Source organism: Branchiostoma belcheri, unplaced genomic scaffold (genome assembly GCF_001625305.1).
Source record: "Branchiostoma belcheri isolate BF01 breed outbred unplaced genomic scaffold, Haploidv18h27 scaffold10, whole genome shotgun sequence".
In the NCBI taxonomy this organism is placed as follows: domain Eukaryota; kingdom Metazoa; phylum Chordata; class Leptocardii; order Amphioxiformes; family Branchiostomatidae; genus Branchiostoma; species Branchiostoma belcheri.
This window is the reverse complement of record NW_017802380.1, coordinates 2,789,588-2,806,781: the sequence shown is the minus strand read 5'-3', so window position 1 is coordinate 2,806,781 and position 17,194 is coordinate 2,789,588. Positions and strand designations below refer to the sequence as shown.

The 17,194-nt window shown below is 42.6% G+C and overlaps 3 protein-coding genes across 9 annotated transcripts in view; 1 reads left to right on the top strand and 2 right to left on the bottom strand.

The window, feature by feature from the left end:
- LOC109470062 (cyclic nucleotide-gated cation channel beta-1-like) overlaps positions 1-9,675 on the top strand; it is a 55,923-nt gene extending 46,248 nt beyond the window's left edge. For 5 of the 7 annotated variants that reach the window (XM_019768864.1, XM_019768856.1, XM_019768871.1 and 2 more), the window contains 19 exons: positions 121-304; positions 818-1,048; positions 1,479-1,618; positions 2,386-2,547; positions 2,869-3,077; positions 3,238-3,288; positions 3,539-3,628; positions 4,163-4,227; positions 4,357-4,479; positions 4,899-5,040; positions 5,603-5,762; positions 5,942-6,039; positions 6,179-6,262; positions 6,411-6,529; positions 6,751-6,897; positions 7,151-7,366; positions 7,806-7,965; positions 8,241-8,359; positions 9,076-9,675. In XM_019768864.1, coding sequence (XP_019624423.1) covers positions 121-304; positions 818-1,048; positions 1,479-1,618; positions 2,386-2,547; positions 2,869-3,077; positions 3,238-3,288; positions 3,539-3,628; positions 4,163-4,227; positions 4,357-4,479; positions 4,899-5,040; positions 5,603-5,762; positions 5,942-6,039; positions 6,179-6,262; positions 6,411-6,529; positions 6,751-6,897; positions 7,151-7,366; positions 7,806-7,965; positions 8,241-8,359; positions 9,076-9,199 — 2,624 coding nt within the window. In that variant the 3' untranslated portion in view covers positions 9,200-9,675. Of the gene's footprint in view, positions 1-120; positions 305-817; positions 1,049-1,478; positions 1,619-2,385; positions 2,548-2,868; positions 3,078-3,237; positions 3,289-3,538; positions 3,629-4,162; positions 4,228-4,356; positions 4,480-4,898; positions 5,041-5,602; positions 5,763-5,941; positions 6,040-6,178; positions 6,263-6,410; positions 6,530-6,750; positions 6,902-7,150; positions 7,367-7,805; positions 7,966-8,240; positions 8,360-9,075 lie in introns of those variants that run through there. The other 2 variants (XM_019768879.1, XM_019768887.1) reach the window with 2 other exon arrangements.
- Positions 9,676-10,578: 903 nt separating this feature from the next.
- On the bottom strand, positions 10,579-14,362 carry LOC109470970 (retinol dehydrogenase 13-like). The gene is made up of 6 exons (XM_019770087.1): positions 14,249-14,362; positions 13,738-13,863; positions 13,142-13,333; positions 12,421-12,699; positions 11,746-11,959; positions 10,579-11,229 (listed from the first exon to the last, which is right to left on the bottom strand). The coding sequence occupies exons 1-6, from the start codon at positions 14,256-14,258 to the stop codon at positions 11,127-11,129; spliced, it is 924 nt and encodes a 307-aa protein (XP_019625646.1). The 5' UTR covers positions 14,259-14,362; the 3' UTR covers positions 10,579-11,126.
- A 2,424-nt stretch (positions 14,363-16,786) lies between these two features.
- Positions 16,787-17,194, bottom strand: part of LOC109468951 (stabilin-2-like) — a gene marked incomplete at its 5' end in the record, with an annotated part of 114,023 nt that continues 113,615 nt past the window's right edge. The window contains one exon of the mRNA XM_019767328.1: positions 16,787-17,133. Coding sequence (XP_019622887.1) covers positions 17,077-17,133 — 57 coding nt within the window. The remainder of the gene's footprint in view (positions 17,134-17,194) is intronic.

The following is a 17,194-nucleotide window of genomic DNA, read 5'->3' as shown; positions in this document are numbered from 1 at the left end:
ATGAATTTCATTGCATTGTTTTTTACTACAGTTTTTGATACATGTACATATGTACATGTCGCCATACATTCTGCCTGCTACTATTGTCGGATACTAAAGTTCTTCTTCTTCTTGTAAAAGCTGGAGAGCACAGTCTCCCCAGCTTCAGCCCTCCTCCCAGCCTGCGAGTGACGTCCTTAGAGGAACAGTTCTACAACAATCCAGCCTTCAGCATCCAAGACTTTGACAAGGACGATGATATGGAGAGCTTTGACAGGTCAAGCACGAGTGAAACCCACACAGCAGCAAATAACTCCCATGGCAGGTACTGAAGATCAGTGTGTTTAGAGTTAAGCATTGTATTTCTGCTTGCAATGTAGATGTTCAGAAAAAAAATTAGCAGTGTTCATCATGGTCTGTAGATTCTAGAAAACTATAGGATAGCATTAGAATGAATGTTAAGTCGTGCAGTCGTTCCTGTTTGTGGCAGTTACTTCTTTTTCTCTGAGTGAAACTTTTGTGACACTGTATATAGGGATTTTCTTCTTACACAACCTGTTAACGTTTCTCACCAGGTCTGCTTACGTTTCAATGTCAAACATCTTTCTCAGAGCTTCTGACTGGAGTACTGCTTCTTGCCACTATATGTAGCCTGAATGTAGGTCGGGTTTTTTCAGCAAGAACACAATCTCAAACGTAGCTAAGTTTGTATCCCCCTATGTCCTACCATAATGTCAACCTCTGACGAGGCTGACAGAACATGTCCTACCAACCTGATGAAATTAGTTTCACATCTGACACTGTATTGTTGTTTTCTCTGCTGTTGAAACACCTCCAGTACCACCATCACCAGCCGCCACCTCCTGAACATCCCGACGCTGGTCCAGTCCGGGGGGCCGCGGCACCACGGGGCCATGAGCGTGGCCAGCTCGTGCCCGTCCTGGGGAGACGAGAGCTGCGTGCCGCCCCCGCGCCTGGACGAGCCGGCAGGAGACGAGCCGTGGTACCGCCTGGACCTCCCGCCCAGCCGCCTGTCCTCCATCAGCGACGGCAGCGTGTGGAGTGTACGGTGGGTACTGTCCTCAGTTATCTATCCTGGTTCTTTTACTTTACTTTATTGAGGATGCAAAAAGACATGTCATTTGATAGCCAGGCAGACAACAAGAAGCCTAGTAGCATCCACCACTGACAACATGTACAAAAACTGTCATAACTTGCAATATCATACAATATCCACACCTGCTGCTTACACTATAGAAACATGTACCTGACATTGTGGTCACATTTTGGAGTTCCTTTAGATCATTTTTCCCCAAATTGGCCCAAGAATTAAGAATTTTGTTCTACATTCAAACCACAAATATATTATTGCCTTTTTCTTCAAGAATATAGCTTAAACAGTTTTTCATCAGCAACTTAGAAAGGATCTTCGTGCAAAAATTAGAAAAAAAAGGTCATTGATCAGGAAAGTAAAAATCCTATTATTCGATCCTTCCCAGGCCTTACCTGTCCAAAGACCACCCTGCCTTTGGAAGGCTGAAGACCCTGTTTGAGCGCCTGACAGAGCGGACACGCCAGGCTAAGGACCAGATCATCCAGCCCCCCACCCCCTCCACCTCAGCAGCAAGTCTGGACAGTGGTGAGTCTGCTGACACAGTTCACCTTATCATACTTCCTGCACTGCTTGCTACAAGAATTATGTTAATATTATCATGATGAAGTCTCTTCAAGCCTTCTAAACTGCTTTAAAAATTTTATGCTACATCAAGATAATTTTCTTAGTTTCACAACTGGATTTTTATGTTAAAGGCAGATAAAAACTTGGTTATGAAACTATGTTGAATTGATTTACCAACCAAAGAAACTATTCACAGATGCTTTCGTTACAGTTGTAAGTGTATTTTTGTGACGATGATGTCTGATAATTCAGGATAATTGCATCCTTCCACTGTGTACATATGCAATAAAGGACATTATGTTATCAACCCTGCATCTGTCTGTGTCCGTGTTTTCTTGTCGATAATTAGAAAGCCTTTTTGGCTTGCCCAGAACCTTACCTGAAAGTTCTAAAATTAGGAAACAGATAGAAACACTATTCTACTGGGGTTTTAATTCCTAGAGGTTCCAGTCTCAAATGGACTCTGATGCAACATAAGACACTGTATTTTAGTCTCAAGGTGACATGATGTTGTCTGCTACATAAAACATGACATACTAGTATTAAGTTATCTCTGTCACAGCTCTTGGGTTATACATGATAAAAATCATAACTTCGTTTTGAAGCTTCACATCTTCTGAGCATGATGCTGTGTCCTATAGAGAATGATGACATATTGAGTTATCTCTTTCACATGATAGGTTCTTTCAAAGCTTCCCATGTTCTGACCATGCTGTTGTGTACTGCAGATAATCAGGAGGACAGGCAGCATCTGTCCTTTTCGTCACTGACGAAGCCGTTACCAGCCGGGTCCCAGCAGGAGGAGGAGGCTGAGCCCAGAGTGATCTCCCTTCTCAAGTGGCAGTTCCGGGTTCCTCAGATCATTCCCACAACACTGGACCCGCTGGAAAGTACGTCATGTCATGCCATCTCATGTTAGAGCTAAGAGTCTTTTGTAATGTGATATAAAGTTGTGGTTTATCATCATAATCATTCTTGCTGGGAGCATGGTGCCTCATCAAGTTGTCTCCCACTTAGTTCTGTCCTGTGCCCTCTGCCAGGCTGTGGCTAGGTTAAAACCCACCTACTCAGATTTTCACTCAGATGTTTCATCATTATCTTCCATATTTTTCTTTCGTTTGGTTTCACTAAATCTTGCAATGTTTTATTAACAGTTTGGCATTTTATGTACTTACAGTTTCACTGAAAACGTTGCCATGTCTAATGTACAGGTCGTCTGTACATGACTTGGTTGGTGATGGTGGCTGCAGCCTTTACCTATAACGCCTGGACCATCTTCCTGCGCCAGTCCTTCCCCTTCCAGACACCGACTAACTACCCCGTCTGGCTGTTCTTCGACTACCTGTGTGACCTGATCTACATCCTGGACATTGTGGTGTTCCGACATCGGGTCCGCTTCATTGAGAAGGGGGATATGGTGGTAGGTATTACTGCTGTTTATTTGTCTCAAACTGTTTGTTTACGCCTTGGTTTATTCAAGTCAAAAGCCTTTGTTTAATGAAGCCAAAAACACTTTACTACCCATTCAATCATTAGTCCGAATCATTTAAATGCCATGAGATTTGACTTGTGTCTTTCAGTATGATGGGAAGAAGACCAGACAGCACTACATCAAGTCACGGGACTTCAAGGTGAAGACAAAGCAAGATATGTTCATGAATATAAGTCACTGCTATTCATGCCAGCAAATATATAGTCCATAGAGACTCTTTCTTTCTTTGTGACAACACATGTCTTTGCAGTACACAATTTGATGAAATCCACAATATAATTACTGAGCGAGCCTACATGTCGGTTGGGCTTGTGAGATTTGATGAATGCCATCTAGTGTGGGAAACATACATGAACTACTGCTGGCTAACTGCTGTTTTCTTTTAACAGCTGGACCTGGCCTCCCTTCTCCCATTGGACCTGTTATACCTGCAGGTTGGGCTGAACTTCCCCATTCTCCGGGTACCAAGACTGCTCAAGGTAACTTGTTAGTTGTTGTCAGTTTACCATGCACCTACATGCAACATACAACATTTTTTCCTGCACCAAGGACATGCACAAACTTATGCACCTACGTGAAACTTGTATTTCAGAACCAAGGATATGCACAACCATGCATCTTTCCCTACTTGTATTTCAGCATCAAGGACATGCACAACCATGTATCTATCCCCAACATGTATTTCATCACCAAGAAAATGCACAACCCTGCATCTATCCCCAACATGTATTTCAGCACCAAGGACATGTATAACCTGTATCTATCCCCAACTCGTGTTTCAGCACCAAGGACATGCACAACCATTCGTGTATCCTCAACACCTGTATTTCAGCACCAAGGACAGAACCATGCATCTATCCCGAACTTGTTTTTCAACACCAAGGACATGTACAACCATACATCTATATCCAGTGTATTTCAGCAATAAGGACATATAACTAACAATATTTGTCATCAGACAAGTAGCCCAGAGCTTTTCTTGCCTCCACTGACCACATTTTCCCTGTTCACAGATCCGTGTGTTCTGGGAGTTTACTGACAGGGCAGAGAGTGTCTTGAAATCTGCAAACATCTTTCGGTAAGTACAAAATAACAATCTGAAATCTCTGAATGGAATTTTCTAAGCTGGTAGTCCTTCCTGATCTTGGCCTTTCTTTTGGTCTTATTTCTGTTTCCAAAACTACCATTTTTGTCCTTCCCACTACAGCATAGTGAAGACCACAGGGTACATGCTGTACATGATCCACCTGGATGCCTGCATGTACTACAAAGTGTCAGACTTCCAGGGACTGGGGTCCAGCCGATGGGTCTATAGTGGGTCTGGCAACAGGTCAGTTAAAGCCATGTCAGTACAGGGTAGTGCAGGTCAGGTCAGGTCAGTGCAGGTCAGGTCAGGTCAGGTCAGCACAGGTCAAGTCAGGTCAGTACAGGTCAGGTCAGCTTAAGTGGCTAATGTACACTCTGGCTAATGGATACTGCCTTGCCACCCTATGACTTGCTTGGAGATTAAGGTCAGGTCAGTACAGGTCAGCCACTTCTTGATGATAAAATACAAAATTTCATGTAGACTTAACTCACTTATGTTTTTGACACTATTTAAAAGGTGTCTGTCCATAAGCTCTTGTTCTTTAAATTCCAGTACATTGTATCAGTGATTTATCATCTAACAACATAAACTAGATATCTAGCTTTCATCACTGTATAACACTAACTAACTTCCCCCTGCACCGCTGTTCTTGGGTCTCACAGCTATATCCGCTGTTATTACTGGGCCACTCGAACCCTGCTGTCCATCGGAGGCATCCCCTCCCCCACCAATGACTTTGAGTACCTCATCATGCTGTGTAACTGGCTCTTGGGGGTCTTTGTGTTTGCCATGATTATTGCACAGGTAACAGTGGAGCCCATGAGATATGTGTCGTCCTGACGTCCGTGTTTCTCTGTTGATGTGGACGTGGTGGCTGCTGTAACTACCTGTGCTAGCTGGCTGTTGCGTTTAATGCTATTTTGTTGGTTCTCTTGTCCTGTCCTCCATGTTTTGAGTTGGAATAGTGATGTTTGCCCAGGTAACAGGGGTACCTGTACATGTCCTCCATCTTTTGTCCAGTATTTATCAGTCGACATGGATAATCAGAATGGGTACTTGTGCTATCTGTGTTGTCCAGTTTGGGCCCTTCATTTATGAGTTAGTGTGTGTGTGTGTGTGTGTGTGTGTGTGTGTGTGTGTGTGTGTGTGTGTGTGTGTGTGTGTGTGTGTGTGTGTGTGTGTGTGTGTGTGTGTAGTGTGTGTGTGTGTGTGTGTGTGTATGAGTGTGAGTGAGTAAAAGAATGGTTTATTTGATCATTGGAGTTCAACAGATAGAATCCCTTTTGATATAATCACAAAGAAAACAAATTCATGACATTTTAATCCCTTCCAATCAAGTCTTGATGTAACAAATTGAACTTGACAGATCCGAGATGCCATAGGGACTGCCAACAAGGCGAAGGCTGAGTTCCGACGTCGGATGGACAGTGTGGTGACGTACATGACTCGCTTCAACATCCCCAAACCTGTGCAGGACCGTGTGCGACAGTGGTACACTTACACATGGAGCAAGGCTCGCATGCTGGGTAAGAAAGGCTTCAGTACAGGGCTTTAATGATGCATATTTAATGATAATCATCTAAATGTTGGTTTGGAAAAAGTAACAAACTTTCTTACAGTGATACAATGATGATACAATGCTAATGATACAGGAACAATGTTGATTTGTAGCATGAAATATGACCTTATGATTTACGTTCTGCAGATGAGATGGAGCTGTTAAACCAGCTGCCTGTCAAGATGCGGACTGACCTTGCCATCCAGGTGCACATGGGCACGCTCAGCAAGGTCAAGCTTTTCCAGGTGATTAAGGGACAATTTTGACCTTTTAGTGTTATCAGGCACAAATTTGCTATGAATTAGTTTAAGTATCATTTTCCTTCCATGTTTGTTCTTGTGTTATGATGTCCTCATCTCAGACTAACCCCTGTTGTTGCTTCAGGACTGTGACCGGCAGTTCCTGCGTGACCTGGTGCTGAAGTTGAAGCCTGTTCTGTACCTTCCCGGGGACGTCGTCTGTAGGAAGGTAACAAATGTCCTGACACTTTCTACTCCCTCACTCACGTATTCACTCATCCTCTTGCAAGTGGTATGTAGAGCAGCACAAGGCACCCCTTTCAGCACACACACAAACACAAAATGGACTGTTTACTGACATGACTGTTGTTGTACAGGGTGAGATTGGCAGGGAGATGTACATCGTGAATGAAGGGTCTGTACAGGTGGTGGGAGGGAACAGTGGACGAACCGTGCTGGCAACACTCAATGTCGGCAGTTACTTTGGAGAGATCAGGTGGGCAATGGCATTCTAACATGCAGAATTGGTATATTCAACAGATATGACTGTATTTACTTACATAAAATCTAAGTCCTATCTTAGAGAACGTCCCTAACATAAGCTACATTGTAGGTAGTCATTTTCACCTGAGTTGAGTGACGAAATATTTTGTGTAAAGTGCCTTTAGCAAGGGCACAACACTGGATCACCCAACCAATTGCCACCATATGTTTCAGTCTGCTGGCAGTTGGTGGTGGAAACAGGCGTACTGCAGACGTGGTGTCTCCCGGCTTCACCACCCTGTTTGTGCTGGATAAGAAGGACCTGAGCGAGTCTATCAAGGACTACCCACAGGTGCAGGAGGTGCTCAAACACAAGGCAAAGTAAGGCACAGACTAGTGGATTCAACACTTCTTTCCTTCATTGCACAATCTGCCCTGTATAACAAACTGATTCATAATTGGTCTTGTGTGTCAGTGTTCATGTTCTATCTGTCCGTGTGTTATTTCTGTTTGATTATATTGTCTTACGTTTAAATTTGCACAAGGTTTCCATCGTGTCACTTCTGCAAAGTTGATTGAACATAATGTTGAAGTTGAAAGTTGAGCAAAAGATTGAACAAAACGTTGTTGACAGAAAACTGCTGAAGAAGAGCGCTAAACGAGATGCAGTTGAAGATAAGAAAGGCACCAAACAGATGTCCCTGGTGCAGGATGCCCTGGTGCTGGTCCCCAACGATGAACCACGTCAGGACACCCCCAAACTGTTCCAGACTGTGGTGCAGGTGGCCAGACAGAAGGGCCTGGCATCCAAGCTTCTGCGATACCCACGGAAAAGGAAAGGAAAAGTGAGGTAAGTGTTGGTTCAGTCTCCTTGATTTCATTGGTTATCACAATTTATGGATGGACATTCCTTTTGGGGAAATTAAATTTTTGGGTCCACAACATAACGTTATATTTTTGTAAGTGAACCCAAATTCTATAGATGAACTGAAAAATTCTTTATTAATAACAAGGAAATACAAGTTAGGTTTCCTTATATTTTCTGACACTTGCATGTCAATTATATGTATACTACATGTAGTGTACAATGGTACCAATGGTAATGTTACACTAGTATGCAAATATCTAACAGGTGCACTGGTGCACCCATAGTCAAAAATCAGGTGTTCGTTCATTCAGGTCATTTCAATTACAGCTGTACCAGTATTCCAGTCTATTTCATTTCAATTCTCAGTATTATCCCAAAACCCACTTATACATGTAATGGGAATAATGGGAACGTTTTCCAGTCCGGGCCTTTCAAAAGATGTCTGGACGACCACCAGTTCCAGCACAGGGTCCAAGTCAGGGAAGCCGTCCGTAAGTCCTGCTGACATAAGTGATGACGACTACTCTACTGCACAGTCAGAGGATGACTTTGAAAGTGGACAAAAACCTGACAAGCACAAGGTAGAAAATCTTTTTATTGATGGCATTTACAACTGCAACTTTTCTTTGAATATCACTGATGAATATCAATCAAAATACCATTTATGTCTCCATATAAATGACGCTTTCAATTGCATAGAAAATGGAGGCTTTGCTAATAAATGGTCCTGATATTTGATACAAAGTTTACCATTATGGTTTTTATTTCATTTCATTTTGTCGTTGAGAGCAACAGACAAAACATTAAGGACAAGAAAGTGGTCCAAGTAGTGAGTAGTCTCTCTTGTTGGTGACAGGTTGGCCCAGGAAAGCGAGCCCAGAACAGTAATACGGACACGTACTCGGACATTTTGTCCAGTGGTTTTCTCAGGACCAGTCCCTTACCTCCCATTGACCATCGAAAGGGAGGACGGCGGTAAGTTCGCAGGGTACAACCTGTGTCATCAAAATGGCAGCAAGCAGCCAGGGAGCATTGGTAGGTTGTCCACGAAGCATTGGTAGGTTGTCCACGAAGCATTGGTAGGTTGTCCACGAAGCATTGGTAGGTTGTCCACGAAGCATTGGTAGGTTGTTCACGATGTCCTCTTCTAGTGTACTAATACTGTTAATCCTATTGGGCTAGGTTGAGCACTAGAGGAGAACAATGTGGATGCCCTTCAAAGACTCACTGGTCAGTTGCTGCCATTCTGATGAGTCAGACGTAGATTGTTCCCCATGTGGTTGGGTTCAGACTGAACACCTCAGGCATCTAGTCTCATTTTATTAAGATCTGGTTCTTATACTAATGTGTGATCATTGTAGTCAAATCATTTGAAGGTACTCTTGGGATCGTCAATATAGATGTGTCCCAAGAAAATTGAGCTGTCTTGTTATGGAAAATGCTGCCTTAGCCTGTCGCATGTTGCCTGCATGAACATACTGCGACATCTAATCATCGTGCAATAACCTACAACTAATGCAACCACGGTTACCGAATGTGTCAAAATTTGTACTGTTGTTTGTATCTCTGGTCAGGCAGAAAAGGCTGGTCATGGCTACAGTGTACGTAATGCACTGTTCATCAAATACAACATCAGATACAAACTGGTTTGCTTTAGACCTCCTGACAAGAATTTTAATGTGTTTTTGCAGGCATTCGGACATCCCCAAGGCAATAACAGTTGAGGCAGTGATGGAGAAACAGAGAAGTCTGCCACTCCCCAGCATCTCACTGGAGCTGGACGATGCAGACGTGGAGGACACTGGGGGAGAGTGAGGAAAATGTGTAACCAAAATACAGTCAAACCTGCCCAAGAGGACCAGTCAGAGGACCGATAAAATCTGGTCTATGTGGACACATGGTTACTACAGCATAAACAGGATTCTTATAATGCTTGCGCCAATAGGAATTATCTATAGAAGTAATAACCACCACGTCATGGTCTTTATGTATAGGTGGTCACTTGTACACCTGTAATACATTTGGTTGCAGTACTTTTTAGAGCTGAAGAAAGATGGCAGATGTAGTCTGAAAGCTTCTCAAAGCTTAACTTCAGTTGTGAGTGATATATTAGTTTGAATCCTTGATGTTCAATACTATATATTTGTATCAATAGGATGTACATGTATGTTTCTGATACGTGCCTTGAGATTTGGTCATTGAGCTGTCTCCAAGTTGTGCATGTAAACACTGGTCATAGATGGTTGCTTGGTCAACTAAATGTAAGAAATAGTACACATTATGGTTTGTATCTGAACTTATATCATACCCGGGCCGCGATAACGTTCGATAACGGGTTCCGGACCGGGCCGTACTTTACGGTACGGCCCGGTCCGGAACCCGTTATTGAACGCTTTCATGGCTTCCATAAAACGATTCGAACGCGTTTCGCCCTAACCGCGTGTGCCCCTTTCGAAAATTCGAATACAGAATCCTCTCACTCACTCACTCAAGGCCGCATGCTTCCAGAATCCGGACGTTGGAATTGATGTTGTTGCATTTTAGGGTTTAGTGGCACCAACTTTTGGCTCATCTTGCATTGAAAGGCGTGTTTTCTTGGGTGGGTATGACATAAACAAAATACAACACGGTGTATTCCGCATCGCCCTCGGTCCCGGCCCTCCTCGCATCGCCCTCCGGCCTGCGACCGTCGGGCGATCCGACCCGCGGTCGGGCCGATACCTCGGGCGATACGGAATACCCCGTGTTGTATTCTATATTTATATCATACCCGGGCCGCGATAACGTTCGATAACGGGTTCCGGACCGGGCCGTACTTTACGGTACGGCCCGGTCCGGAACCCGTTATCGAACGCTTCCCTGGCTTCCATAAAACGATTCGAACGCGTTTCGCCCTAACCGCGTGTGCCCCTTTCGAAAATTCGAATACAGAATCCGGACGTTGGAACTGATGTTGTTGCATTTTAGGGTTTAGGGGCACCAACTTTTGGCTCATCTTGCATTGAAAGGCGCGTTTTCTTGGGTGGGTATGATATAAATAAAGTACAACACGGTGTATTCCGCATCGCCCTCGGTCCCGGCCCTCCCGCGAGTCGGATCGCCCTCCGGCCTGCGGCCGTCGGGCGATCCGACCCGCGGTCGGGCCGATACCTCGGGCGATACGGAATACCCCGTGATGTATTCTATATAAGTCTTACAGATGAGATGGATTGAGGTTTTAGTTGGATTTCTTTGGTCACTTATAAGACTACAGTTTGTTTTGACTACACTTGTCTTAATGTTACGACTGTCTTTCTGTAGCTTTATAGCTCTGTTGACAACTTGTTCTGGTGCACATATAAAGTGGAGAAGTTTCCTTTTCCAGTGATTTTTAATTTAATTTAAACTTCATGTCATCTTTTAAAAACTTGAAATAATGTAACAGATGTTTAATTGTTGTAACAGATACTTAAGATGCATAAGATGATTGTTGTTGTTATTTCCTGAAGTTTACATCTCTTTGAGTTGAGTTTTTTGTTGTGTACTTCATCTTGATAATCTGACACATACATTGTACAGTCGTCACATTTTAGCACATTAACAGTATATTACAAATGCAAATCATTGTGTCATTAACATAAATTCGTTCTAAACATTCCAATATGCAACACACGAAAACAGTAATACATTACTCATATGCTTCACATTCAACTATCATAAACTACACAATGTACCACACTTGATAAGTAACAACTAAAGCTCTTCAGTCCTTCTTGAGTCCAACCATTTCCTCGCTGATATCCCACAGCCGTTTGGCGGCTTCATCGTCCCTCGCTTGTGGGGCCGGCTGCTTTGGCACACAGTCTCTGGGAGGGGGGAGGGAAAGGACAGGCTCTTTCATCTCGAACATTATTATGAATGTTTGTTGTTATATCCAATGCCAATTTGATTATTTTCTGCTTTATCATTTTTACCTGCAGGGTCCATAGCTTATTAGGCCATGTTGATTTGATTGTATGGATGACAGTCGTGCGTATATGAATTTTCATGCCCTCCAAAAAAGTGAAGAAATGAAAAGGAAGAGTATTATTCACCATAGCATACTCTGTGAGTTTAGCTATTTCTTCATGACCATGTAGATTTCATAATGAAGGCAACTTGTTTTTGCTAAACTTTTTTTATTCGCACACTCGCATCAGTTTTGGGGTTCCCAGAGGATGTCTCCCATATAATCAAATCAACATGGCCTTAGTGCACGAAACCAAATGAATTTGAACCTACATGTACGTCATGTATTAGTGATGAGATTAGGCAGCAGGGAGAAGGTTAAGTCCTAAAAAATGCTTATAAGCACAACCATGCATCTGCTTGCAATTACTTACGAGAAGTAGAGGCCGGATCCCTCTATCTGTTCGTCGACGGCACAGTGGATGGTTGTCTGGGCTCCCTTGTACTGAGACTTGCCGCAACACCGCAGCAGGCACCAGAAGCAGCACTTGCAGCAGGTGTAGGTGAACCCGCAGCCCTCAGACATGTTCCGCTGCAGCTCCGTCTCAATGATACCCGGGTGGAGGGAGTTCACAATCACCTTGGTGCCTTCAGGGATGGAAATTTGCTTATGGTGAGTTCTACATGCCACATCCCTAACAGATGATGCTAGATAATAGATACCTTCACACACTGGATAGACTACATCAATTTTCAGATGCAACTTCTACATGTGGTGAGTTGCCATTTACAATATACTAGTAGTCTGATTCTTCATTGAGAAAAATTTGAATATTGGTAGTTGCAGTATTCCTTTCAGCTCAGTATAGATGACGCCTGGATGGAGGGAGGTCACAATCACGTTGTTGCCTTCAGAAGTGTTAAGGATGCATCAATTTGTTGCAACGTCGTATCACCTTCAGCTACCTGTGGTGAGTTGCAATTTACAATACTCTGTGTATTGTTGTCTTTTATATCATACTTTACGTTCCTGCAAACTGCCCTGCTGGGCCCAGGGTCAGAAATGTGACAGCATAATATTCCTTAAGACCTTATAAATGAAAGCCCACCTTCCAGCCTCCTGGCCAGTTCCCTAGCAAACAGTATGTTGGCGAGCTTGCTCTGGCTGTACGCTTTGCTCGTGCTATAGTTGTTTGTCATATTGACGTCGTCGAAATTCATTCTCCCTGATTCGTGGGCGAGCGAGGCCACGACAACGATGCGGCTCGGGGCGGAGGCCTTGATCTTGTCCAGGAGAAGGTTGGTGAGGAGGAAGTGGCCGAGGTGGTTCGTACCAAACTGCATCTCGAAACCATCCGCCGTCTTCCACTGCGGGCAGAACATGATACCTGTCGAATGGAAGGTGTCATGTTTTTTTTAGGCAACTTTAAAGGCAGGTAGCAAAGGTATATTTGGCAACAACTTTGATGCTAGCAAAGTATGTTGAGCTCTGAAAACAGAAATAACCTGTACTTGACAAATTTGCACTGACGCTGCTCTATATGAAACAAAAGGGAGTATGTATCAAACTGGAAACCACTCGTTGTTCAGCATTTCACAGGTGGTGACAATTGAAATGATCTAGTATAGCAAACAAAATCCACAAATAGGTCCAGTGCAGATCAGGTGAGGGTAACTTGTTAGACATCAGAAATACATGTACCTGCACAGCTCCAATTTTACCTGCACTAACCTGCATATACCCAGTGCATGGACCAGTGCAGGTAGACATCAGAAATACTGGCAGTACATATATAGCTCCATTTTACTAGCACTATAATAGACACCCACCAGCATTATTGATCAAGATGTCCAGTTGTCCCTCCTGCTGGTTGATTTTGGTCGCGAATTCCCGAACAGAGGCGAGAGAAGCCAGGTCCAACTTTTCCACCACCACGTTCTCGTTCCCGGTCTCCTGACGGATCTCAGAGGCGGCGGCCTCTGCTCTGGTCAGGTCACGGCAGGCCATGATGACCCTCGCACCTGCCGGGGGTGGGGAGGGGGGATAATATTGTTACAAACAGGCTTTCATAAGATGCAATCAGAGACACCAGACTTCAGCCATGCTGCTTTGTGGGGAGGAGGAGGGGGGATCATTGCTAATTTTGAATATTGTAATACTAGTATTTTGATATCTAATTTTGATGACATGTATACATGTGCGTCAACTGTAATTTGGCAGTTTGTATGATGATTCTTTTAAATATTAGAAATACACAGACACCAAAACAGCCTATAACAGTAGGAAATGGAAGTCAAAATTTGATAATGCTATGACAACTAAAATTTCAAATTCAATAGTATATCAATTTGTTGAAATTCTACAGAATGATCAATATAATGAATCATCAATTTATTTTCTGTTCAATGATGTTATAACATCTGACCTCTTCTTGCCATGTCCTTGGCAGTGACCTTGCCAATGCCGGTGTTTGACCCTGTAATGATGACAGTTTTTCCATCCAGCTTTGCCTCGCTGCGGCAGACACCACCATGGCATCTCCTACTGGGTCCTGGGGTACAGGAAGAACGGTTATGAGCAATTTCTGATAAGAACAGTCTTGTTAAGAACCTAACCTCCATTAACATTTATCCTCAGGGTTGTATGTATCGATCAGATACTTTGAAAAACCGTGTTTAAGAGATCTCCAGTGCAGCCCCCCTCCCCATCCCAGGTTTATCAAATGTATTTTGCAGATCTATAAATAACTTTCTTAGTGGTTTTAGCTCCTAGACGTGACGAGAAGCCACGGTTAGATTTGCAAAAAAAACCAATAAATACAAGTTTCTACCCTTTCTAAAACAACAGCTACATTGTATATCTGCTAGATATCATACAATGATTAGGTCAACTGCATGAAATCACAAGATCAGTTGAAAAGAACTAGAGCTACTGACCTGATCCCATGATTGTCCCCAAATATTGTTGTATTGACCAGGACAAGCTTGATCTGTTATGTTTGACGTTGGCAGAAGCAGCTCTGCTGAACAATCTAACACAAGTTATGCCAGCCTTCCAGCAACCTTCTGCACCCCTAGCGTGAAGAGTCCTTTATAAGTTATCCTTTCAAGTAACTGTACAAATTCTGCCCATGGCTACAGCGACTATGGTGCAGTTTTGACATGCATTCACAGAGTGTAATCCAATACCTGCACTGCTGTTTACACAAGTATGTAACTATGGGGAAAGTAAACAATGATCCACCGTGCAGGTGTAGTGTAGGTCATTTAACTGACGCTTAAAACTGAGGTAGAAAAGTAAGCTGCTATTTTTTTGGTGTTTTAAGTGTGAGAAGCAAGGAAATCATTTACATATTGTGCATGCAACGAGGACAATTAACGTTTAGTCTCTGGGTCCCTCCTGCACTTTAGTACGTTTGCCTGACAATAGCTAAACTGCTGAGTCATGTGTGGACATTTAATACAAAGCAAGCGACGCCAGAGTGGGGTTCTGCCCTGCCTGGGGGATAACGTTCTGGTGTCAGTGCAGACTACGTCATCACACCCCACATGTACATGTAAGCATGCTAACAATCCCCATTTGTGGTAAACCTGATTTATTTGGGGTAAACACCATTTGTGATAAACTTCACTTAAACCAAAGGTTTAAACTTTATCTTAACTTTGAACCATGTTAAACCTTCTAATGTGTAAACCCAATTTGGAGTGAGCCCCATTTGGGGTATAGTAACAAATTTCATGAATTTCATTATACATACCTTGACACTTACTACACAACATGCAATCACTCAATTCATAACTACACAAGAAATCAGAGTTCAAAGTTGTGTAAAGTAGATATTATGGTTTGCATCAATGAATTACAGCACTTCATAGTATGGATGAAAACATCACAAAGAGGCAACGACCAGCCAACATAAGTTTGATGCAAAGGGATAGATTTAATCAATAAAGTTGTTTATATTTTATATTACAGACCTTGGCAACATCAAACAGTGTCTCGATCGGCAACCCAACCGTGTCTTACTGGCCATTCCTATGTACATCTGTCAGTTTTTCTGATAGTCTTAACAACCATGAACATATATGTAGTACAGCTACTAGTATTTCACCTCCTCTTGACTCACGCTTGACCATTTTTCCATTTCTTGGAAAAACTGTGACAACATCACTTTGGAATGAAAAAGTACTGTTTTCTTCCAGGAAGAATCTGTATGGCTTTATGGAAGTTTGCATCAGGCTGAAATAGTGAGTTTGAGTGGCTTTAATTGCTAGCTACAAATGTAGCCATACATGTACATTGTATAGTAGCATAAATATCAAAATACTGTTGGTAAAATGATCTTTCCACATTTTCAATTCTTCTTGCATTTATATGTGTCTCACACTTGCAAAGGTTTAAAATTATCTATCTTACTAGCTCCCTCGCATGTCAGTCAAAAGCTACACTGAGTTGCACTTGCAACTGAGGTCAGAGGCAGAGCAGAAACATATTGAACAGATAGTTAACGTTAGCCCTTTATTTGTTACAGAGAAATCTGTTTTGTCACTTTTACTTTACATTGCTCCAAGTTACTGGTCACTTCAATACTAACATAGATTTTTTTTTACCTCAAGCTCTGCATATATCACAAATATCCATAGTAAGTAGCTCTAGGCTGGGTTTGTTTGATTTGTGCACTACAAATTTAGCTAACATGGTTACAGTTAAATAAATAGCATTCAGACGACAAAGTGGCAAATGCGTAGGCCAGCAGTCAAGGCGTGAGGCTACATTTGTACCTTAATCCATCAATATTCAATACAAAAACTGGCTTAATTTTAACAATAAACGACATATCTATATAGAATATTAACATTTCTATGAGCTTTCCTGGTGATGATATCAAATATTTCATCACTCACAGATCTCTTAACAGAAATTTCCCCCCCTATATCATAATTTTTTGTCTCCCAAATAATGTTAAAACCTAGGAAACGAAAATACTGAAAAGAATTTTATCATTACACCTAATCAAACTACTGCAACCAACAACTTTCCTTTGAATGTCATACTTTGGCCCCTCCTATTGCACTTCACATACCCCATTTTCAACCTTTTCTCAGATGTGTGCATAGCAAATTCATGACGACAAATGTACAAGTCTTCCAGTCGGTAGGATCTTCACACATGTACTTGTTGATAACTGTAAAAATCTCAGCAATAAGAAATCTCCCAACTCTCTCAAAAAGTTGTCCAACTTAACCTGTACAGGACTTTTAATTCACGACAGCATCATAGAGCCATCTTTTATTTCACCCTACATGTAAGTGATGAGTTGTTTTCTTTGAACACCCAGCTTTGGCATTTGGTGTGTTCACACACCAATTAAACAGACAGACAGACAAAATCATCAATTCTTGGACCTTTGAAGCCCAAATCGTCCCTTCCTTGTTGGTCTGAAACACATCCACAAGATGGCTTGAATCACGTTTTGTGGACCAACCTATCTTAGGTAGGTAAAAGGAAATTGTTTACTGAGAGGCAAGGAGGCCAAGGATTTGAAACTCGAAGGTCCAAGAACTGAATTTTGCCTCCCATCTGTTAACAGGTCTGGATCAGTGTAACTGTAAACAGTGAGTCACACAGAAGGTAGAGGGGCACATCGTTGGGGTCACGTTGTGTGTTGAACCTGAGAATCGTCTGCACAGCTCTCCGTTGTGGCACCATTGGTTAGAGTAGGTGGAAAGCGTGGTGAGGAGTAGTGGGGATGTCACGGTCAGTGTCATGCTGTCGTTACAGAATCATAGCCATCCTGCTGCCTCATCAGTTTTTCTTCTTCCTAAAACAACATGTTAGAGATACATTTTATCAGTATATGTAAGGATATTATCCCTATGGAT

Bases quoted from the DNA above. Each gene is read 5' to 3' on its own strand.
- LOC109470970 (XM_019770087.1), bottom strand. The intron at 11,960-12,420 runs GTGGGCTTTCAT...CCATCCCTGAAG, and splicing joins ACTGGCCAGGAGGCTGGAAG to GCACCAAGGTGATTGTGAAC. The intron at 11,230-11,745 runs GTAAGTAATTGC...CCCCCCTCCCAG, and splicing joins GGATCCGGCCTCTACTTCTC to AGACTGTGTGCCAAAGCAGC.